The 25,680-nt window shown below is 36.4% G+C and overlaps 1 protein-coding gene across 1 annotated transcript in view; it reads right to left on the bottom strand.

Moving 5' to 3' along the window:
• The window catches only part of LOC149537381 (uncharacterized), a 33,235-nt gene extending 15,670 nt beyond the window's left edge, over window positions 1-17,565 (bottom strand). Inside the window, exon 1 of the mRNA XM_089802879.1 lies at window positions 16,014-17,565. Within this exon, the coding sequence (XP_089659005.1) occupies window positions 16,014-16,963 (950 nt within the window). The 5' untranslated portion in view covers window positions 16,964-17,565. The remainder of the gene's footprint in view (window positions 1-16,013) is intronic.
• Between the last annotated feature and the right edge of the window lie 8,115 nt (window positions 17,566-25,680).

The following is a 25,680-nucleotide window of genomic DNA, read 5'->3' as shown; positions in this document are numbered from 1 at the left end:
ATCCAAAGGGACTATTGAGACATCATGATTGGAATCATCATAATCATATTGTAAGCATTGGAGTGCATATTGCATATATGAATAAAGTATCTGTTCTATGTTATATCTTACTGTACTACATGCAATAAGTATCGTTTTATTTTGTACGGTAAACAAGATGCATAGCTACAAGGAATGTCATGAGAAAACAAGGATTTTCATAGTCAATTGACCAACTATTCAATTTAAACTCCAATTGAAGAGACTGTGTTTAAGAGCACTTGTAGGTCCAATTTTGCAATGCAATTAACATTCATAGAATATGGCTAGATATACAAGTTTGAAGGCTCATGATTATCCTTAGAGGCACCCTTTGGATTTTGTTTTCTACATATGTATACTACAACTGTACGAATCCTTCCATTACAAACTTCCAATGGGAAACAGCCTCCGACGACAAGCTTCCACCATATAACCACCCTACTCAATATTCCATGCATACAATAATTTGTCTCCCTCGTATGAGAAGAGGAAATTGTACTTTAATGTTTCACCTGTATAACCAAAATTCTTGTACATTAACCAAGCTTCAGCCATATGATAGAATGTTACCCGCATGGTACCATGGGCCAACACACCTCCACGACACCCATACAAAAGCTATGAGACAAATGTAGTGGCCAATATAGAATGCTGATTTAGGTTGAAGATGTGTGTACGATAGATAATTTCCCATTGTTACACATATTTGGTCTCCTACACTTTGTATGGTATTCTTAGTATAGTTTTGTTTTGAGTCATTGAGCAAGGTAAGGTATACAAATTTGGCAACAATATCTCAATCTTCAATGCAAACCATAATATATCGCAAATTGACACATAGGAATGAATAATTGATGGAGTGCGTGTGTGTGTGTATATATATATATATCAAATTACATCAAGTTTGTCGTCAATTAAAGACTTCACAAATTTGGATCAATAAGCAAAATAGGGTGAGGAGTGACTCCCATTGAAACTGTTAATGCCATAAAAGGGAGGATCTCACACCTACAAAACAACAACAATGTTGAATTCCAACTGGAATTGCAAATACATAAGAAACATAAAATGCACCATGACTTCTTATAATGCCAAACATAAATGGCTCCAAGAAGTTTCTTGAATGGTTACAAGCAGGCTAACATTAATAATTTATTACTTTTTATATTATAATTAAATTGATTAATAAAAGGGTATATAGGATATCAGTAGATTTGGGACTGCTTAAATCAATTAATTATGTCAAGTCATTTGAATATTTTGAGAACATTATTGTCCTTTAATTGCTTGCCCTCAAGCAATTGCAAATTGGGATGCTCCTAGACCTACTTGCTCACCCATAAGGCATCTTCAGCCTACAAATTCTTCCAACAGAATACATACTTTTTTATTGTGCGTGAGCTCATCTTCCTTTCTTTGACATCGATGATTCCTCTGAGCTTCAACACACGTTTTCCCTCTTCATCAATAGGTGGGAGTTCTTGGGAAACCATGACACATTCACCAATTGACTTCTTGAAGCATGAAACATGAAAGACATTGTGAATTAGACTTCCTTTAGGAAGCTCCAAATCGTAGGCAACTTCTCCCACTCTTTAAGCCACTTTGTATGGTCTATAGAAGCAAAGCTTCATCTTCTCAGCACCACTTTTCTTCAAGGAAGGCTGCATGTACAACTGTTGTTAGAGGTAGACCAAATCTCCTACTTCAAAATTTTGCTCAACCATGTTCCCATTAGTCTACATCTTCTACTGATTTTGAGCCATCTATAGGTTATCCTTGAGAGATTGAAGAATATCCAAGCTCTCATGCAACCAGTCCATGGCACTCGGTGCACAACTATCACTTAATGAAAGACCCACAAATGAAGAAGCCTCATGACCATAAATTGACTTGAATGGTGATACACCTATCGACATGTGGAAGGTTGTGTTGTAGCAATGCTCCACTAAGTGAAACCAATGGATTGACACTTTCTATTGTTTTATGACGTAGTTCCTTAGGTAGCCCTCCAACCACTTGTTCACAGTTTATGTATGCTTATCCGTCTGCAAGTGGTAGCTTTTACATAGTGACAACTTCATACCTACCAAGAAAGGTTCCATCCAAAAAGTGCTAAGGAAATGACCATATGTGTCGCTGACTATGTTATGTGAAAAGCCATGCGAGCGAAACACCTCTCAGTAAAATAACTCTTCCACATAAGTTTCCTGAAATCTCATGGGAATGGCAAAGAAATGGTCATATTTGGTCAAAAAATCTATCACAACATAAATGCAATCCTTCCCTTGCACCCTAGAAATTCAGCAATGAAGTCCATCAAAAAGCTTTCCCATTTCTAATCGAGCATTGGCAAAGGCTGAAGTAACCCTATAGACAAAGTATGCTCATATTTATTTTGTTGAAAAGTGGAACATTCTCTTATGTGTTGATTACTTCATCTTTGAGGCCCTTCTGAAAAAACCTCTCTTAGATTTGCCTGTAGGTTTTGAGGTATCTTAGATTTCTTGTCAAGGGTGAATTGTGAACATCCCTCAAAATATTCACTACATCTTCGATCTGGATACCAAATAGATTTTATCCTTGTAGTAGATGACATTATAAACTCTCTTGTACCTGTCATCCTATATTTGACCATCCATCAACTGACATACAAAGGTGTTCTTGGAGTATTTAACCAATAGGTAGGCCCTCCAATCTACCAAAATATGTGACAATAAACATATGGAAGGTCACCTTAATAGTGTGTCAACCACCACATTCTCTTCCCCTTCACATACTCAATGTCAAAATCATATGCTTAGATTTTCCTCTTTGATCCCTATTGTCACTTGTTCAAGTCCCGCTCCAAGAAATATCTTAGACTTTTGTGGTCTATCCTCACAATATTTTTTTCTCGAACAAGGTATTTTTGAAACTTGGACAATGTACATAGTTGGGCAATAGGTAGTTAAGTTAAAACATGTACAAAATTACCTATCATCTATTCCCTTGAACTTCCTATGGCACAAGTGTTAGTATTAACACTACTCTAATGCCCTTTCTTGATGCATCACTCCAAGGCAAAGGGTTGAGCGAAGTTTGGTAGTGCTAGTAATGAACATGTACTCATGATTTCCTTCAATCTATTGAAGGCTTGGTATGTCTACTCATCCTAATGGAAAGCCCCCTCTTTGTCAGGTCTGTTAGTGGTGCTCCTAGCTATGAAAACCCTTTCACAAATCTTTTGTAAAAACCACAGTTTGAAGAATCTACATTGGTCTGTAAGCGTCCTTGGTGTTAAGCAATCAAGAAATTTTTGAATCTTCTCTTGATGCACCCGAACCCCTTGGGTTTTGATGACATGACCTAAGTACAAGATTCTAGTCATCCCAAATTCACACTTGGATCTCTTTGCAAATAGCAAGTGTGACTCCATGATACCTATACCTTGTTTAAATGTCTCAGATGTTCCTCCCATGTTTTGATGTAAATAAGTATGTCGTAAAAGAACACCAACAAAAACATAGGTAGTTTCTTATTAAAGTTGTTATTCATGTAGGACCATAAGGTGGTTAGAGCATTGGTTAACCCAAATGGCATGACCAAGAACTAATAGTGTCCGTAGTGGCAATGAAATGATGTCTTTTAGACATCTTGTTCCCCTATGGATCTGGTGGTTCCAAGAATAGAGATCAATCTTGGAGAAGTAAATTTCTCTAAGCAGCTCATCCAATCGCTCGTCAATCTTGGGAAAGGGGTATCTATACTTGATGGTCTTCTTATTCAACTCTCGGTAATCGACGCACATCCTCAAGGTCTTGTCTTTCTTTTTCACTAACACTATTGAGGATGCAAAGGGGCTAGAGCTAGATCTTGTCCATCCTTTGCTAAGGATTTCCTAGATTGTCTTCTCCGTCTCTTCTTTGAACTTCTTAAAATGGCGATAGAGCATGGTGATAATAGGATTGGTTCCTTCCTCCGACTCGATGGTGTGCTCATATCCTCTATGTGGGGGTATAGTAGATGGGATATTTGCGAAGACCAAACTATGCTTTCCCAACACTGTCTAAAGCTCATCATCATGGTAGTATGGTTTTTGCTCACTCAAAAGTTTGATCAAGACCAAGCAGTGTGCATCATATCTGAAAATTGCTTCCATTCATTGCACTTAAATCTCCCTTGAAACGTCATTCAACATTCCTCTTAGTACTACCTTCTTTCCATCCACTTTGAATGTGAACTCCACCATATTTAAACTCTGAATGTAGAGTTCAAGGGTCTTCATCCATTGAATGCCCAATGTGATATTCATATCATCTGGATCTACCACAAAGAAATCATCTGACAGTCTATAGTTCCCCATAGTGATGTTGAGTTGCAGAACTAGATGAGTACATGACAATAGATTTTCTCCCACCACCTTGACTTCAAACCCTTCATGTTCGTTCAAACGCAAACCCCTCCTACCGATGAGTGATGAGTTGACGAGGTTGAGAGTGGCCCCCCTGTCTAACATGACTATGACCCATTTTCCTTGAGGTATACCATGAACCCAAAACACACTGCACCTTGGAGTGCCAACTAGTGCCACAATGACGCCTCCTTTCGTACTAGTGTGGTAATTTTCTCCACACGGTTTATGTCTTCTTTAGCCCCTTCTTTTTCATGTAGCTCAGATTCTTTATTCTCCTCACTACCAGACACCACGTCAACGTAGTAGATCTTTCTCTTTCCTAAGCATCAGTAACTTGGCTCCTATGGTTCCTTGCACGTGTATCCAAGCTTTCTCCTCTTGTGCTTCTACCTTGTGGCCTCATTTGATGGTGGCTTCTTCAAGTAGGAATTATTGTCTTTCTTCTGCGATGCGAGGGGTGGTTTAGCATGTGTGTAACTCTTGGAAGAAGAAGAGGAGGTCGCCATGCCAAATGCCTTCTTAATCACTTCTATGAGTGTTTTGGGGTTGAACCCTTTGACCCAGCCCTTTATGGGTTCCATCAATCCATCCATGAATAATACGGTCTCCTCTCCAAACTGTTGATAACCAACACTAGTAGTCTAAAATTTTGTGATGTAACTGTCCACTGGTCCTATTTGCTTTAGTTGTACCAACTCCTTGAAGTTGACTTTGGATCCATCCCGTCAATGTGGTCTACGAGTTTCTCCGTGGAATTGACATATGAAGTGAGTTGATCATGGCTCAAGGTGATTGTTCTATGGTGTTATCATTCATGAGCGACTCCCTCTAAGTAGAGAGGTGTAAATTTGATTACCTTATCTTCAACCATTAGGTTGAGATGGAAGTAGGCTTTTGCTTTTTGTACTTATGCTTGTGATGATGTTTTTCCAAAACTATCAAAAGTAGATAGGTTTAGCTTGTCGATGTCATTATTGTGATGGTCATGTCTCTTAGAATATCTCATCTGCAAACCACATAATCCTTGAAGGGTAGTTTTGCTCCAAACTTAGCATCAAACTAATCCTGCATCTCCAAGAATGTAGACTCATTATCCATGTTTTTTAATCCTTTTAGGAAATGTCGACATCATAGGGCGTGTGGGAACATTATGTATTGAACTTCTCTTTCACAAATTCATTGCTCTACCCATTTTGATTCCCATTTGTTCTTCCTTCTGCCAAAAGTTGAAGTGTTCCACTAATTTGTTGTCCTTTTTCCAAAGTCTCACTAAGCTGTGTTTCCCTTGCACTAAGGTCTTATTGAGTTGTTTTCCTCGTGTTATCTCCAATAGTAGTGTCATCATTTTAGTGCTCGATTCCCCCATCTTACCAACTGATTGGGATCTTGTCCACATCCAATGTTACTCAACAAGATAGCAAGATCACCAACTCTGGCACCACTATAAGGTACCTACGCACACCACATCCATATGACTCCCTCCAACAACAAACTTCCACCATAGAAGACCCTCTAATGGAAAAATTTCGCCATAAATCACCCCAACTCTATATTCCATTCATTCTTCCCCTTACGACAAGTTTACAATGTACAATAATCTTTCACCCTTACAACCAAAATTCCCATATGGTGACCAAGATTCACTTGTATGGTAGTATGTTACACATACAATTCAATAGACCCACACACCTTTGTGATACTCTTATAGATAAGATAAGATAATAGTATTAATGTCCAACGAAAAAACCACATAGGTCTATGGGACTAAGTATACAAACAAAAGAGTCGATCAAAGCAGGAGCACCAAATGATGATTGAGAAAAAGAACAAGACAAAACATCAAACTAAAAAACCAAGGTAAGGACTAAGGGTCCTTTCTTGGTACAAAGAAATCAGTCACAGAAGGGTATAACTATGAACAATTCAGAGTCTTAGAACCTCGTCAAGAACCACTGGATGAATGTCGTTGCCTGGAAAGACTGGTGTAGTGTTGAACTGATCTGGAGTGAGTGGTACTAGATGGCCTTTTCACTCCTCGAGGTGGAGACATGGGGGACAAAAAGGCAGTGATGAGCTGATTTGAAATATGGCCCTGAGGTATGAGTGACTGCAGGGTATGTTCACGGAGCTGCGTGACCTCTCGTTGGTAAAGTGCAAGGCACCTCTAGTCGATATAGCTAAAGAACATTGAAAGAGAAAAGCAATCTTTGAATAGGCAGTAAAATCTCCCTCTGATCTCACAGTAGATAAGACAGTGAAATATGAAGTGAATCTCAGTCTTCACCTCCGCCAAAGCACACAGTCGACAGATACGATCCTCTCTATCCATATGGTGATCAGTCTGGACTCGAAGACGGTGGGAGCCAACTTTGAAGGAGCCCAAAGAGAATCTTAGAGCATGACTCTAGTGCCAATAAAGATAGGCAAGGCGGACAATAATAGCATTCTGAATCTCAAGAAAATGATCAGTATAAAAGGCCATCTTTGGACATAATCCACCAAGAGGATTACGCCAAGTAGTGATAATGAATTGTCTATAGATATCCTGTCTGACATGCTCATTCAACTCCTGACATGAAGGGAGGAGGTGAGCAGGAGCATCCAGTGAAAATTGGTGAGGAAGACGATCAATCTCAATCCCGATCGAACTCAATAGAGAGGTGGCCTAGGCGTACCAACAGCGAGATCTAGTGCTAGTGTTGGATCTCATAACCATAACAAAAGAACAGTATGCCAAATGAGAATATCTATGCCAGTCAACAGCCAAATCCGTAAAGCCACGAAGCCAATGGAGGAACCATATCAAGTCAAAAGTGGTCGCATGTTTGAAAGGATGAGCTCCAAACTTGGCCAAAACAATATTGTGGGGGGTGAGTCTGTAACATCTAATGATACACCATAAAAGCAACGTCTTAACATGCTCTCTAGAGGCCCAATCGAAAGCAAGAAGAGAGGGTCCCCAAACCACCGAGCCATAGAGAACAGTCGGTCGAACCAAGGAGTCCAAGGAGTATAAGAGCTATGAGATAGATATAGTCGCCAGTATGCAATGTGGCTTTGGGTTGAAGATCTCCGTACAACAAATAATATTCCACTCTCATACATATTTGGACTCTAACTTTCTCGTACAATATTCCCAATATAGTTTTTTATTGACTCGATGAGGAGAGTAAGGTATACAGATTGGAAACAATATCTCAATCTTCAAAGTAAACCATAATATATTGCAGATTGACACATAGGGTTGAATTGTTGATTATAGATTAGATAATATAAATATATGACATCATATTTGTCTTCAACTGAAGACTTCACAAATTCAAACCAATAAGCAGAATAGGGTGATTGACTCCCATTGAAACTATGAATGCTAGAATAGGGAGGATCTTGCACCTCCGAAATGCCAACAAAATTGAGTTCCAACTCTAATCGCAAACACGTAAGAAACATAAAACTCACCATGACTTTCTACAATGTTGAACACATCCTTATAAAGGGCTCCAGGAAGTTTCCTAAAGTTTGACAAGTAGGCTAACAAAAGCAATTTATTAATTCTTATTTTATAATTAAATTAATTAATTATAGGGTCCATAGGATAGTATCAAATTTGGGACCACTTAAATCAATTAATTTAATTGAGTCATTTGAATATTTTGGGAACATTACAGATTGGGTCAAAAAGGTTTTTGAAGTTCAAGAAAAGAAGAGATACTAAGTCTAATTTTCTATCAATGCTCAATGTATAGATGAAGTAGAAGCAGATATGATTTCAATAGCTGCATTAGCATTGTAGTTTGGAGTCTGCACTTTGTGAGAGGTGCTATATTCATGAGAAGAGGGATCTTAAGTATTGGTGGGTCAAGGATAGAGTCAAATAATCCATCAAAGAACACCAAACCAAAGCAAGAACTACCATGGTAAACTCCAATCAAGTAATAACGATAACAGATTTCCATAATCCATGATCTTATGTGTTATGCTTCTGGATGAGATTGTGTGAGTTTTTTTATCATCAACGTTTCAAATCATACTCAATGATCCATCATCAGGATTAGAGAGCCCAAGAATGAATCATTGGGCTCTCTCATCCTGATGATGGATCATTGAGTATGATCCAAAACGTCAATGATAAAAAACTCACACAATCTCATCCAGAAGCATAACATATCCAATCAAGTACTCAACCTAATTCAAGAGACCAAATAGTTATCTTCATTGTTTATTGAAAAATAAGTATGAGGATGCGTTTCAGGAATCTTTCATATCTCATATTAGCAATAATAACAAGGAGATAGATGAGTTGTTGAGATTGTTGGAGAAAGTTTTTCATGTCCTACCTCCTAAAAAAGAGGTAGAGCATGAGACTCGCTTCTTGAACCTCGTCTATCCAACATAGGCTTGTATATACAGTTCTTGTGGAGCAATGAGGTTAAATATAACTCCAAGAGTTATTGAGAAATAATTGATACTTACAAGTAATTCTCCATGTGGTTTCCTATTTAATGGTAGGAAAGAGGGATGATCTTGAAGAGTGTGAAAAAATTATTGAGATCTTAACATGATTACCATAAAGAATAGTAATTTACTTCCACAAATAGATGACTTCTCGGATCAAATATAACATGCAAAATATTTCACCAAATTGGATCTAAAAGTAATCTATCATCAAGTACAAATGAAGAAGGTTGATACATGGAAAACTATTTTCAAGACCAAGCACATTATCTGAAGTTTGGTAGTTATTCTTTTTTTTTATGTAATGCATTGGCTAAATTAATGCATTTGATAAATGATGTGTTGATAGGATTCATACACACACACACACACACACATATATATATGAAATTCTCATTTTTGTTGCAACATGGTAATAACATTTAGTACATATAAGACAATATTTTGAAGTCTTGAAGGAAAAAATTCTTGTGCAATCTGAAGAAGTGTGAATCTTCCTAAGAATCATTGACATATTTGGGTCATGAGGTTGGAGGTGGTGATTTGAGGAACTACAAAAATAAATGTTATCAAGAATTGGCCTATAACAAATAATAGTATAGAGATAAGGAGCTTTATAGGTACCACTCAATATATAATTAAGTTCATTCTTGTTTTCTCTTCTATAGACGCTCCTTTACTCTCAATGGTCGCATTAGGTAAAAATTTACTTTGGGTAAGATACACAATTTGTTTGATGCATTGAAGAACAAGTTGCAATGCTCCAATGTTAGCCTTGCCTACTTTGCAGTTGTCCTCTATAATATTCCCGTGTTGCTTGGTGCCTATGAAAGTACCTTCAGTTTATGAGACCAACAAGTAGAGACGTCGTACACAACAGAGAGCCGGAAGCCACGCGGTAGGAAGTCGGAGGCTGCACAATAGGAAGTCAGAGGCCACATGGTAGGAAAGAAAACACTTACAGGAATAAAGGTGGTGTTGTACGGCGTTTGAATCCACTATCTGGAAAGTACAGTGAATTCCAACATTATATGCCAAATAAGATAATATTAGAATGCCAACTGCACAAGATATATGCCAAACAAGAAAAGATGTTAAACATAGTTATTCGTCAATTATATTTGTAGACAAAGACGACGCTCCAGATGTACTAGACCCGAAGCAAAGTAATCTAGAGAATTGGAATAGAGTGAGGGTCTAATCCCACTGAAATTGAAAAAGCCAAGGAAGGTCTTCCACTTCCAAAATGATGAACAATATAGATATCCAACAAGAATTCACAATATAAAGAAATAATCCAAATCGCATATCAAAAAGATCCTACACGCCAATCATAAATACCCCTTCAAACAAATCTCCCAAGGGCTTACAAAAAAATGCTGACACGACAGACACCTATGGATAAATTATAAAAATTGGGCTCCTTTGTTAAATAATTAAAGGTCCATTTATAATATTATTTACATTTTGGGACCATTAATTATTTAAAGTATTTATAATCTTATTAAAATTGGGGACATTACAAATCCTTGCCATCCAAAGATTGCTTGTCCTCAAGCAATCCACAAACTTCAGGATCCCAAACCATGTATGGATGTTGATAGCTATCTACTGAAAACTCCATGCTTCTTCAGGATCACATGTGCATAATTGAATTCAATTGAGACGAGTAGACCACCATGCTGTGCCACTCTGATATAAACATTACTATATCCAGAACCACCAGGATCCCATGGAAGCCATAAAACATATCAGTACTCCGATCCAAAACCCTCATGGGATCACACACACCAATCTCCTCTGGAGTCTCATGATTTAGGTAAATCTTGCCAATTCTAGAAGGATGGTCTTGCATCAGCTTGGATCCAAACACATTACACTCCAACACTACCATTCTACCCATACTTGTCAAAGTTGCCATTATACCAATGAAGACTAAATCTCCATCAAGCTTTTGTTGCTCTATTATGATATAAACGTCCCTATCAAACTTCTATTGTGTCACATTGTCATGTCTGGAGTCACCAAGATCCCAAAGAAGTCAGTCATAAACTACATCGATGTCGAGATCCACAACCTTCATGTAATCATCAATCTCCTCAAGAACCTTGCAACTCATGTAGATCCTATTGTTTTTCTGAGGAAGCCCTTCACATGGAAAAATTGCAATCATGCATGACTTTGGCACAACTGAAGGATAAACTCCATATTCAACCAACTGTGGTTGCTCCTACAAAGAATCATCAGTAACATCTCCATGAAGTTGAACAATTGCTAGTAGAGCTTGCTCATTTAAAGGGTCATGGGTAGAACCCATATTTCCATTAGGTTGATCGTCAGGTGTTGGTTCAATGATATCTGTGCAAATATCTTCCTCCAGAATCCTTTCCTTCATCTTGAACTTGGGTACCAAATAGATTTTGTCTTTGTAGTAGATGATTTCATCGATTACCTTGTATCAATCGCAAATGTGCCTTCCAATCAATTGGAAATTGAGATATAGACCGTATGGCATCGTTGGGTGCCATTGTGTGATCCAAGTCCAAACTCTCAATTCTCCCAACAGGCTGGCAGAATCACTAGCTCTGATACCACTGTAATATTCCCGTATTGCTTGGTGCTTACGGAAGTACCTTCAGTTAATGAGACCAACAAGCAGAGACATCGTGCATGGTAAAGAGTTGGAGGCCGCATAGTAGGAAGCAAAGGCCACACAATAGGAAAGAAAACACTTACAGGAATAAAGAAGGTGTCGTACGATGTTTGAATCTTCTATTTGTAAAGTACAATGAATTCCAACATTATACATCAAATAAGATAATATTAGAACACCAATTGCACAAGATATATGCCAAACAAGAATAGATGTTGAACATAGATATTCACCAATTATATTTGCAGACAAAGATGACGCTCCAGATGTGCTAGACCCGAAGCACAGTAATACAGAGAATCAGAATAGGCTGAGGGTTTTATCCCACCAAAACCAAAATAGCCAAGTAGGGAAGGGTGAACAATACAGATGTCCAACAGGAATCTGCAGTATAAAGAAACAATCCAAATCGCATATCAAAAACATCCTACACACCGGTCATAAATACCCCTTTCAGAGAAAATTCCCGAAGGTTTACAAAGGAATGACAACATGGCAAACACCTATGGATCATTAATAAAAATTGGGCCCCTTTATTAAATAATTAAAGGTCCATTTATAAGATTATTTAAATTTTGGGACCATTAATTATTTTAAGTACTTTATTAAAATTGGGGACATTACATCCTCTAAGATCAAGACAAATGATAGTGAGTATGCTATGGGTGTTGTTTTGTGACAAGATGGAAAACCCATTTTCTAACAATCAAAGATCTTCATTTAGTGGTAATGGGGTATCTTCTGTATGACAAGGAGCTCTATGCACTGGGTTAGGTTTATAAAAAATTGAGGACACTACCTACCAGGGAGAGAGACTCTAGTGCACATGAACCATAAACCTTTACAATATTTTCAATAAAAAATTGTGTAGAGTTTGAGATTACAAGTGAATGTGTTTTCTATAATAATTCAATTTGGTAATCAAGTATAAGAAATGAAGTATAAATGTAGTGACACATATGTTAGCTAGGGATCCAATTTCAAAGCCTATGTCAGCTCTTGGTATGATTTTCTAGTTAAATCATCCTACATGGAAGTGTATGAACAAGAATACGCACAAGACTCGAATTTTGGGGAGATAGTTTGTTGGTAGGTTTTGGTGCATTTAGTGGGAGAGGATCTCAACACCAAGCTCCAAGCAAAGCTGCCTTCCAGCCCAAATAGCTGGGAAAATGGATAAGGTAATATGACCCTACTGCAGCTCAAAATATCCTAGAAGAATAGAATTCTGAAGATTTTGTATGAGTTTTGCATTGCATTTAGCACTCATACAACAAAGCAGTCCATTCCTCTACAAGACAGTCGTAGTTTGAACTTTGAAGTTTGTTTGAGTTATGTACATACTATTCCACTATGTTGTACCTGATTAATAAATTGAATTTGGAGGTGTCGAAATGACAATGTACATCTAGAGGATTCCTCAAATCCAACTGAAGTTGAGAAAGCGTCTACAAGAGATTCAGTCAAATACAAGGAGAGGTGTGATCAGCATCATGTGGAGCATAATCTGAAGGTAGAAAACAAATTATGGTTGACCCTAGGTAAAGAAAATAAATGCAAGGATAAGCCCAAACAACTAAACCTTTAAGGCATGTGCCGTTCAACATCTTCAACTAAGTTAGGGAACATGTGTTGATTTTAGACCAACCTTTCATGAGACTCCATCTATTGATCAACTGTGAATACCTTCAATTGTAAAAACCATCTACATTGGATGAAGAAGAAAAGGATCTGGTAGTATCTTTGTTGGAAGAAATGGTGTATGACAAGAAAGCATGCTTCTCGAGGATATTATGCTAGACTGAAAATAAATAAAGACCAAGGAACCCAAAATTCTTGAATGTGAGACTGAAATGACAAACAATCAATCAAGCGAATTCCAAGGATAAAGTGGGGTGAATGCTTCCCCACTTGATTTCTTACTTAGGTCTTTGAAAGGAACAATGTATGTTGAAACACTAACTAAACTAATCTTAGAGGAACATATTGTGAAACTTTCAGATCTTTACAATAACAAAAATGAGAAACATATATAAAACATTAATAAAATTATACTACTACATAGATGTACATGGTGAAAACCCTTTCAAGAGAAAAAGCCCACTCCAAAGCATGAACCAACTGTGTTATAACCAACAAAAGTTTCTATACAATCTCAAGGACATGCCTTAAAATATAATTACCAGCATACAACTTTGGAGAACTTATAGCAGCATAAAAGTGATTGTAAATTGATTATAACTAAGTTCATTTTAAGCATTGCTGAATAGAATTAGTACACAAAACTCTCAAATGGAAGGTATAAACCATGAGCTCAAACCACCCAAAAATGTGGTACCCAAATGCCACAATGGGTTCCCAAGCTAAAAATAGCACATTCCTTCCATCTATCATAAGGGCATCATAATCGACTCCCTAGTTCAGGTGCTCCAGTTTGGCTATTCAATGATGCCTTATAACGTATCTTAACACTCACCATAAGTTGGTCAACCAATATGACTTCCTCTTACATCTTTTTTCTGTCATATGTTTTTTCACATTTCCAATGTGAGAGCCCCAATTTCAGGAGGCCATAACTTTGGATTTAGGAGACCATTGGGGTCCTTTTTAAAATTGTATAGCATGAAACAATCTATAAAACAGGAATTTTGGAAGAAACCAAAAACAACCTAGAATTTTTATTGTGCCTAAAAATGAAAACTATAACTCAGAAATTGAGTTCTTATGCTTCATACTTTGAAGTTTTGAACACTTCTAGTTGTTTCTGCATCATTTATATATTTAACATTAGGGGCAAGGCCGAGACACCTTTCCTGAAAATCTTTTTGGACCAAAAGCCTCTATAAAGGGAGGTATGATCGAAAAAACTTCAGATGAACTATGAAACCTGATTTTATTTAACATCAAAATTTAAAAATATGCAAGTACCCACTGTTTTTTGATAGACGTACTTGCCACCTAGCAAAAGTGGCAAAGACATCTGAACACCATGGCAAATGCTCTATCCACCATTGTAAATGAATACATACTGTGGAAAATGATTGATATACCACAGCATATGTAAAAATTCTGCATCAGAGGGAATACTGATGGAAGTGGCCAAAACACCATGGTGCAAGCAACAGTTGGGGAAATGAAGTCTCGAATGTTGATACATTGTTTATCTTGGTGACTTTCAATGAATAGGACGATAGCACAAATTGAAAAGGAAACTACTAAATTCAGTTAAAACTCTCAAATGTTCTGAGAAGTGTTTCAACGCCATTGAAGCGCAAGGAAGGTCAGTTTCAGTTCACAGAGAACTGGACTAAGAGCCAGAAGCAGCTTGAAGTTCAGAACACCCTTCTTTGTACTTGTTTTCAATTAATACAAATACCAACTGTTTTTCCCTCCATTAGTGAAGTTTTTAAGTATGACTATATTTTCCAATGTGTTTGTGTTAATGAATACTTTTCTTGTTGAAAACTTTAATCCCACAGTTTCTGGAGTAGGAACAGTTAGGAATCAGAGCATAGTAATATTTGGTGATCTTTAATACACAGTGAACAGTTCTGTAGGCATTTATGGATCAGTTAGTGTTAAAGAGCATATATTATTAATTTATTGCATATATGGTATACCTATTTGATTTCTATATAGACAAAAATGCACCTAAAATTTATGTGATCACAGAGCCTAAGAACCGTTCAGGTGAAGTAACAGCATGTGATTTCTGAAATGATAAAACTGAACTTTTAAAAACGAACAAAAATCTGAAACGAAACAAGATTAGAGCTTTAAATTATTCCATGCTCCAAGTACAATATGAATAGCACACTGGCTTACTAATGAAAACATTGGTTTTCATAGAATAACATGTAATTTTCTCATGGCTGATGGGATTCACAATTCCAACACAATAAAATGAGTAAGATAAAAGAGGTGTGATTTTCTACACGAGATTGGAAAAATTAATCGAGACAAAATTGACAAATTACGCGCTAATTAATTTGGACTTTTCTATCTACTCTTATCCATTACAGTGCGTAGTAGCCTAGATGCTAGGTGCTCTATGGATTTGTTGTAAATATTTTGGCCTTCAGTCAAACCGCAATCGTATATTTGAACTCTAGTCCAGAAAATTATTTAAAGAAGCGTTCAAGTGCTAATGTGTAACAGAGTTCTTGGGCAGAGGTAATGAGCATGAGCACGACCTTTTATGGATACATGATGCACCTATCTGAACAATAATAAAAAGTTGAGAACGACAAATATGTTGACAAATGCATGATGAAAAATTGAGAAATATGCAAACTCATCATCATGCTTCATTCAGAAAAATACAATCATTCTCTCGGTTAAATTCCTGACTACCTTTAATGAATAGGAGCCCACTATTGTAGCACAATAGAGAAGAGGAAAGGAAGAAAAAGGAAAGAGAAGTTTTTTTGCAATTGCAGAAGATGAAATATGACAAAATGTAATATCACATCAAAACAGAACATGTACCTGAAATCCGAATCGTCAACAATTTTTTGAACATGCCATCTCTTTATGGGCCACTTGGAGAGAATAGCATTCCCATATTGAGGAGCCCAACTCTCTGCGAATACATACTTCATCCCCAAAGCTTCTGCCAACTCTGACAGCGGTTTCATTCCCTTCTCCTCCTCTGCCTTGACCTCTTGAAGAGCCACCAAATCAGCATCCACCTCTTTCAAAACTTCCAAGATATTTCTGTTCCTGTTCGAAGTTTCATAATGTCTAGGACTACTCGCTTCATAGACTTGACTTGAACTAGAAATGGAATGCCTGGCAGCGTAAGGAAAATCAGCAAAACTTGTAACGGAGCTCAGATGGGTTTTCAAATCTTCCACCGAATTTGATCTCCTAATCGTTCCCTGGCGGCTGCTACTTGGATCCTCACAGACAACAGACCTTGAATGCCTCAGACGACTCAATGAAATTTCATTTTCAGGAAGGTTTATGGTCACCCTTAATCTGGATTTAGAGCCAGAAACTTCACCATACTTCACTTTTTTCACTGGGTACAGCACAGAATCGTCCGCGGTGACTTTTGAGCCGGGGAACTGCTTTAAAATACTCCTCAGCTCCTGAGTTGAAGAAGACCCAATTGCCGACTTTCCTTTTGCATCTACTTTATCTGAATTTTGATAAAGCTCACCCCCGGCATCCTTCAATGTAGACTGTTCTGCAATTGTTCTTGGAAGAGCAGGAGCCATGGAGAACAGAGCTGTATTGAAAGTTGCAAGCCTGATTGTTCTTGTTCTTACGTCTGGATTAGGCTTTGAGTTTTCTTCATGATAAGTCCCCTGTTTTCTGTTTTTGTTGCCCATTCTGACCATAGTTTTGGGTTTTTTGATTCTCTTCCTCTTTGAATTTCTTGTTTGGCAACTCATGCACAACTTGTTGAAATGCCCATATATACATGAGAACATGACACTCCCTTCGCCGCACCCAAATAGAAACAAAACTCAAGGCCAATCAATATCAACCTATGTATTTTATCCCAAGCATTGGCATACACTTGAATCAATTTGCCGGACAGAACAAAATCTAATGAAATGATTACAGCTTTCAGTCTAAAATTCAGTACAATTTTTTGGGTCGCATTCAAACCAACTATAAACGACACCCAAGTAATGCAAAACTTATGACATGATTTCGCCTTCCCCCTTGCAAGATTTAGCTCTCAGTTGGGCCCCTGTTATGGGTTGTTTTACTTGTTAAAGAAGATAAACAAAATTATAGGTCAATTTCTTCTTCTTGTAGTTTGCGTTGTGAACTTCAGAAAGGATTGTTGTTGTTCTTGTTTGTGTCTGCAGAGATTTTCAGTTATAAATAAAAACATGGGGATCTCTAACTGCTCCCATTGCAATGGACAAGCAATTCTGTCAGCATATTAATCAATGAATCGTTTGATCCATAGTACGACCTCTTGACATGTTTTTTATTCCACCATTACCAAATTCTGACGTTTAAATTTAAACTATCTGTGTTTCCAAGTGTTTTGAGATATAAATAGCAAAACAATTGAAAAGATTTCCTTTCTCTCCGGTTGGTGAAGCAGTTGGGTTTTAGGTGGATTCTTTTGGATGTAGTCTTTCACAACCCAGTTAGTTTTATAATATGAATGTTGATGTCATTTGAAATATACATTATATGAATGTTAATGTCAGGCGTGAAATAGATAATATGAAATGTTACCATCGGGTATGAAAATATAATTAAATGAATTGAATCCTTTTGGAGTGGTGGTTAGCTGGGAGCAGAGTTTTAATGTCCAATGACATTTTATTGTATGTTTAATTTATTAGACTCTCTCAATTGTTTTAATATCAGTACCAAGACTTCCCCATATGACGTTTGTTTCTTGGTATTAAATCTGCAGTATGCTTTTAAATTAATGCAGTTTTGATGACGATATATACACGTAAATTGTGGCGTGGTGATGATAATTTTTATTCTTGTACTGTAAATTCAATTTAATAAAAAATAAAAATTGTAAGACGGCATTTTGTAAGCTTCTCGGAAATCTTAATTATTTCTAAGATACTGAGGTTTCTATAAATATGAAGGATGAGGTAGATGTAATTGATTTTGATTTGATAAATAAGCATCGTATCGTTTTTAATTTTATTTTAGATTCATTTTGATTCAGTTTCCATTTATACAATAATTAAGTGGAAGGGATGCATTTTAACATAAAGTTGGTAAATGGTTTGAATTTAATTCAATTCTATTTATATACATTTCTAAGTATCAACTTTATTCTTAGTTTATCCTATTATAATTTAAAGTAATCAAAATTTCAAATTTAAATTTAGGCAAAGTCAACTTTCTTACTATGTCATGATGTGAGAAAATATGTTAATATATAGTAATCAAATTTTAATTTTTTTGGAACCTATATCTTATGGGTGTTACTAAATTTGTTCATTCAATCAGTCAATCTAGTCACTATATGTCCAGTTGAGTACGAAATTCACTAGGTTATGTGCTATAATGTTCTATTTCAAAACAAAGCATTAATTTGTTCTAATCTATCATAGATCTAGTAATTCAAGAGCTATTATCCAAATTGCATCATTGTTAGGAAACCATGTTATTGCATCATAAGCTACACAAAAATTCTAAGCATCACCGCATGTTTGATTGATACCTTTGATAATATTTGAAACCATTCAATCAACAATAGGGGTTTCATCAAAGGAGATCAACATACCCTCCTACTCTTCAAATAGTAGGGGCTTTTAAACCCTCCTTGTTCATAGGTGATATGCATACCCTCCCACCCTTCAAATAGTAGGGACCTTAGAAGCCCTCTTCATTCATCATGGTCATTGAACCCTTTGAATCGATAATATAATGGGAGCTTGAACCGAGAGGGTTCAATGACTATTCTTGGTGCATGCATGCATAGGGATGGTATATTTATCAATGAAGAGAGTTCTTATAAAATCATTGAGGGCTTGTATGGCTATTGTTGATGAACAAGGAAGATTGTTATCTATTGCCGAGAGGTAATTAATTGTGGGGGCCATAGTTGATAGTGCGGGGGGGGGTTTGTGGGGGGGAGCACTACTATTTTGTGGTAGTTCTCGATGCAAGGTGGATATAGTTAGTTGATGAATGACCTTTGGTGAGCCCTATTAGCTCAACCCGACTAAGAAACAAAGGCCAACAATCCAACCAAATGCCTTATATACATATGTGGGGGTCTAAAGGAGTCAACTTGGTCTTGAATCTCATGACAAAATCCAAACTAGTGTGTCAACACCCTTCTCTTTAAAAATAAGTTACTGACATTAAGGTAAGCATATCTCTACCATCAATTTCAACACAGTCAAGGTTCAAATTTGCAAGTGTACAAGTGAAACATAACATTAGATGAAAATCCAAAGACTTGGGTGTTCATCCAACTATTATTACAACATTGATATAATAATTGTTGACTATTATATTTTTATATATTAAAATTCAAGAATCTATTTAGAAACATTCTCAGTCCCAACTCTTTATTTTAGAACAAGTATTTATCATTGTATGATTTATTGCATTATCCTATTTTATTTGTATATTGTATAGGGTGTGTTATTTTATAATACACTTGTATTGTGTTAAAAAGTGTACACTTTCTTTTTATGAACTTTTAGTCCTCCTTCCGTTGGTTTGATACATTAGGAACTCCTATTGCATTTAATAACTTAAATCAAAGTCATTCTCTCTCTTGTAATCTTGCTCAAAACTCTACGTTGACATTAATTTTTATGCATGGTTATTCATTTTTTCCTCCTACCTTGAAAGGCAAGATTTAAGTGCATTTTTCTTTGATTTTCCTGCATAGATGTCATCATTTTTCCTTTGACCAATGACGCTTCTTTGACCGAGGATCATATTGCCTTACAGTTTGCACCTCTAGGTAGAGGTTGAGATTGGCATATATCTTGGGTAATTGATGAGGTTGATCTCTACCCTTGGGGTAATTGTCAAGATTGGCCTTTACCCAAGAGGCTATTTTTGGCTAGTTCTTGAGCTTGATGCAAAGAGTTGTCTTTTTTCCTACCTTTTGCTTTTGGTCCTTTTGATTTTTATGCCCAAAATTGGTCTAAAAAGAAGCTTACTCACTTCATTTGATCATCCATTATCATTATAAACAATCTATGCTCAATCTCTCAAGGTGCATTCAAGGAGTTTTCAAGCAAGAAGACAAGCAAGGCATTCTTCTTCATCCATCCCAGTATTCAAGATCTTCATCCATCATGCATTTCCTCTTCTAGATCTAGCTTATTTCTTCATTGGGGATAACGGAGTTGGACATTAAAGAGGAGATTCTAATTTTATGCATTCATCCAACCATCACTAAGGTAAATTACAAGAATCTTCATATATGGGGTATTGTCTTCCATGATTTCCATTTGGTTTTGGTCAAGGCTATTGCATTAATACTTTTGATCACATATCAAACATGATTGTATCTACATTAGTATGATATTATCCATTGTTAGAATTACTTCTACTCCATGCTAGCACTTCCTTTATTTTAATTCAAGGTTAATTCCTAAACTGGGGCTTGATTGAGGCAAGCCCCTCCCCACCAACAAAATCCATTTTTCTTATGTGTAGGTCTAGGTCAACTTCATGGGTCTAGGTCAACTTCAACCTTTACCCTCTCCATCTCATTCTTGGCCTTCTAAATTAGTCTTTACTTGAGACCTCTGTATTCCTTGGATTTGCAAATTCAAGTCTTGGGAGTCCATATCCAATTCGGTTTATGTTTCTATTATAGTTTGATAACCCATTTTTTAGGTTTTTATCTTGGTAAGCGTATATTTTCCCTTTTTCATTTCATTACATTACGATTCTTTCTCTTAGGGAAAGGAGGAACAAAAGCCAAGGGGCCTCATAGGAAGGGGATCATGTGTTAGTACTTCTCTTTGTACTAATCAGGTCTCCCTTGTGGAGGAACCTTGGTATTCCTCCTATATTTTTGGTGTGTGTGTCACATTTCACATACTACATTTGTGTGAATCCTTTTCTCTTATATTACATACTTTTTTGTCGAGCTCTTTACATGAATTCTTACACATCATTGATTCCACTTCTAATTTTGGAAATAGATATCCTTTTACAGTTAGTTGTACTTTTTATGCACTTTGTAACATTTTATGTAACTCAATCTATAGGTTCTAATTTTCATTTGGATTACATCAATTGCATTGTTTCATTAAGTATATTTGCATTGTGAAAAATACAAAAAAAGTTGCACCTACACCTAGTCCATTCTTAGATTGCATTGTGTTTAGCCTAAAATAATTCAAAAACATAAAAAATATTCCATTCATACTCATTGGATTTCATGTTCAATGGAGTTTATATCTTCATTTTCTTGTTCAATCTTACATTTTCTTTACAATCTTCAAGATGTTCCATTTCATTCACATGATGACACTTTGGTTCTTCCTATCATTGATTACCATAATGATCACCCTACCAATCCCACACATGAAAACATATTAGCACAAGAAGAGTTTGTATCTTCAAAACATCTCCCTTCAAAGGGTGAGATCTTGAACAATGATGTTGATCATTCTCCTAAAATGCTTCTCCCTCATGACTCTACTTTTAGTCATGATTATTCCTCTCCTAAAGTGTCCCTTTTTCAACACAATATTTATTCCTTTGATGATTCTCCTCTTTGGGATGAACCCTTGGATAAGGATGTGGATTATTCCTTGTCTCTGCATGATCAACCAATTCCTATGAATTCCATTGATATTGCTTTTATTGATGAGATGTTGATGGGTTATGTTTTTGCTTCTCCTAAGATTCTCTTAGAAGTAGAGGATATCATCCTTGATGTTTTTTCTTTTTCCTTCAATACTATTCATTGTACATCTCAAATCAAATTAGAGCTCATTCAAAACAATGACCATGATAACATTATTTTCACAAATCTAACATTAGAGCATAAGGCTTGTACTCAAATTGACTCTATTTAATCTCTCAATTTTTTTCCAATAAAAATAGGTGCCCATAAACTGCTCAAGATGATTTAGTTTTCATACTAACATGACCAAGATCCTTGAATTTGAAAGTAAAACACCTTCATTTTATGAGTGTATGGATATTGAATGGTTATCGTTCAATCTGCTTTAATCTAAATAATATTCTAATATGTCCACCATTCCTAATGAACATCTGGGTTTCCAAATCTCTTAACAAAACAACTCATTTATTCATATGTTTCATCAAATTCATAGCCATAAGACTGGTGAATGTTATAATTTTCAATATAAATGTCAAGAATTCATTCATTATGGTATGCTTCAAATGAATTTTAATGATGATTGGTATCTTTTCCATGATCATTCTGCCTGATACATCTACACTCCTATTATGTTTCTCTACATTATGTGAAATTTCTAGTTTATTATTTGTGGGCTCATCATCATCATTTGTGAGCAACATAATAGTATTTTTCCTTGTCTCCTCACTTGGAGGGCAAGGGCCCTATTTCACCCTTCTATATATCTCACAAAATCCATTTTCTTCGTTCATTGACTTGTTTCCTTTTTATATGACGACACTCTTTCTTAAATGCATTTATTGTGTTACATAAGGATTAACATCCTGAGTGCAATCTTATGTTTCCTTGAAGCCACATGTCTAGTGTAAACAGGAACCACTTAGGGAAGCATAATGTGACCTTGTTTTCTTATTCAGTGCATCAAATATCCCTTGTGAACTTGATTTATTTTATAGTCTGATGTTCTTTCTTGCATGGGTTTTTTGTTTAACACAAGGATATTTATAGCCCATGTTACAACCTTGCTTGCTTGAAATTATATCTTTGTTATAACATATCCCTCAGTTATGGTATCTATTCGATATTTTTTCTCATTTCTCTGAAGGATCCATTGTCTCTTTGATGTCCTTACTTGGAAGTGCATCTCTTGTATATTAAGATGACTAATAAATAGGTATAGCATGACATCCTTTTGTCTTCCTATTCATTTATCTATGGCTTTACATTATTTTGTGACACATTCTTATTTTTGGCATGTGATGCTTTCTCTCATGCAAGATATGCTTTTCTTTTCTTCACAATTTTTTTTCATGTCTTGGATTCATATGTTTCTTATTTAATAATCATCTATAGTATCATTCTTCATGTATCATTTACTTCACATGTGATATATTTTCTAGCATATGTGTTACATCTTAATTTTTTTGGAATTGTATAACCTATGAGATATCTTGCCTTCACACTTAGGGGGAAAGGTTTCTGGTACATTCCTTCTTTCTTTTTTATAAGGATCTACTTTCCTTAGTACAATGGAGTTTGTTTATTTTGTGACATTATTCTCTTACAAGGAATTGTTGCTTTGATCAAGACTCTCTCTTATACAATAAGTGTGTATCCTTGATCATCGTCTCTTCTTTATTTGGAAAACTACATTCATAATTAACATTTTCCCTTACTTTGTCTTTTAAAGTTTGTCATCCTTCATCAAGAATCCCTCTTTCGCTTGGAAACATGGGGCTAAATGGGTGCATTCTTGTTCTCTTCCCCCTCTTTTGTCTTGAAGTTTTTGTCTTTGTTTAGAAAATGTTAATATATCCAAGGTCCAAGATTACTGAAAGGGAGGGATCATTTAATAATCCGCTAACTTTAAACTTTAATCACAGATTCACAAAATAGATTATCCAATACCAAATCTTGTATCTAATCATTCATCATCCATCTATGTAATGCACACCCTTGGATGTCCCAAAAAAAACTAAACCAAATTGCTGAAAGGAATTATGTCAAACAGTTTGCATTCAACTTCTTAAAACCCCTTATAACTCTGGAAATCAAACGTTTTTATGGAATTGGTATCATACAACATAAACAAGAAAGAAACTACAATAATATGCAAAGTGGAAATGAATTGCTGCTAATAAAATGTTATTTTCAGAATTCATAAAACCAAATACATGGCAGATTTATCAACTCGCTAATTACTTCAGCAATATTGTCATAATACTCCAGCCCATGCTTACAAACTTGCTGCTACAATACTTTGTCCTCCAATCAGTCCACTACCTTCATAATACCATTCCCTCCAAGCGGCATAAGCGTCGGACAAGTAGTGAAAAAGATATGAGCAAAATATCAAATCTGCCTGTAGTCGGAAATGCAACTAAACTGCCTGATAATGAAGCCAATAAGAAAGAATTCCAAAGGCCAAACCCCAAGGGAATGACGTCTAGAATGTTACAAGAGAGGATAGATGTCCTCAAATGCCAAGAACAAAGCTGCAACTCACACACCAATTTCTTCTCATATTCAACCTGTCTAATGAAGCCACAAATGCTTCCTTTTATTCTATTCCCACGGGTCCGCTCAACTCATATGGGCAATGTGGGATAAAAGATGTGTAATATAAAACATATATTAAAATACCCCTTATGTCTCCCTTGGGTACACATCACCATAAAATAAATATTAAAGTAACACCTTAATATTTTACAATTAAATTAGACGTTACTTTAATAAAACTTCAGGCATTAAAATGTATTAGCAATCGGACTCCGAATAATGCGAGTGATAGCTCATCGAAAAGCTCTCACCGAGTAGTATCGAATCCAATCACCAAAATTGACTTGCATTGTGTCCTGCCGACTTACTAAAAATAGTAAGTATGCCTGAAACTGAGTAAATCAACTTCATTTTGGCCCAAACTGGAAATGACTAGGCCAAAACACTCCAAGATCCCATTAAACCCTTCGTTAGCCCTCAGGACCATGTAGAACAAGGCTAACGCACACACACTTGGTCAACTGCTAAAATGGGGACATTATAGTCCGCCCCCCTTGAAATTGCTTGTCCTCAAGCAATCTCAGTCCAGCCTGTTGAATAACCTGCTCACTCTCCCATGTAGAATTTTCCTCCGGCAGGTCTTTCCATCTGACCAAATACTCCTTCACTATCCTATTTCTAAGCTTCCTCTCTCTGGTATCCAGAATAGCCTCAGGTACTAATACAAGCTTCACCTCCTCATCCAAAGGGGGTAAATCTGCAGAAGGCACTACACTCTGACCAATGGCTTTCTTAAGCCTAGACACATGAAACACATTGTGCACTCGATTTCCCTCTGGAAGCTCAAGCTCATAGGCGACTTTGCCCACTTTGCGAATCACCCTGTAGGGACCATAAAATCCAGGTTTCAACTTTTCAGCTTCGCTCTTCTTGAGCGATGACTGTCTATATGGTTGTAGCCTCAAGTAAACCATATCCCCTACCTCGAAGTTGCGCTCTATTCGGTGCTGATCAGCATACAATTTCTGTTGATTCTGGGCCTGTTGTATATTCTCTTTGAGCACTTTCAGGATGTCCTGACTATCTTGCAATAAGTTTTTGGCTTTGGGCACTCTACTGTCCCCCAAAACTAAATCCATGAAGCTAGGTGCTTCATAACCATAGAGTGCCATGAAAGGAGTCATCTTGATGGACATATGATAAGTGGTGTTATAACAATACTCTCCCATATGCAACCATCTGATCCAAGCCTTTTGTTGTGTAGTTACATAGTTCCTCAAATATCCTTCCGCCCATTTATTCACAATCTTTGTTTGCCCATCTGTTTGCGGATGATAACTAGTTTGG

This window comes from Cupressus sempervirens, chromosome 9, assembly GCF_028749045.1.
Source record: "Cupressus sempervirens isolate cs-2001-9-10 chromosome 9, ASM2874904v1, whole genome shotgun sequence".
Lineage (NCBI taxonomy): Eukaryota > Viridiplantae > Streptophyta > Pinopsida > Cupressales > Cupressaceae > Cupressus > Cupressus sempervirens.
Note: the sequence above shows the minus strand (reverse complement) of the source record. Positions and strands in the feature narration are given on the sequence as shown.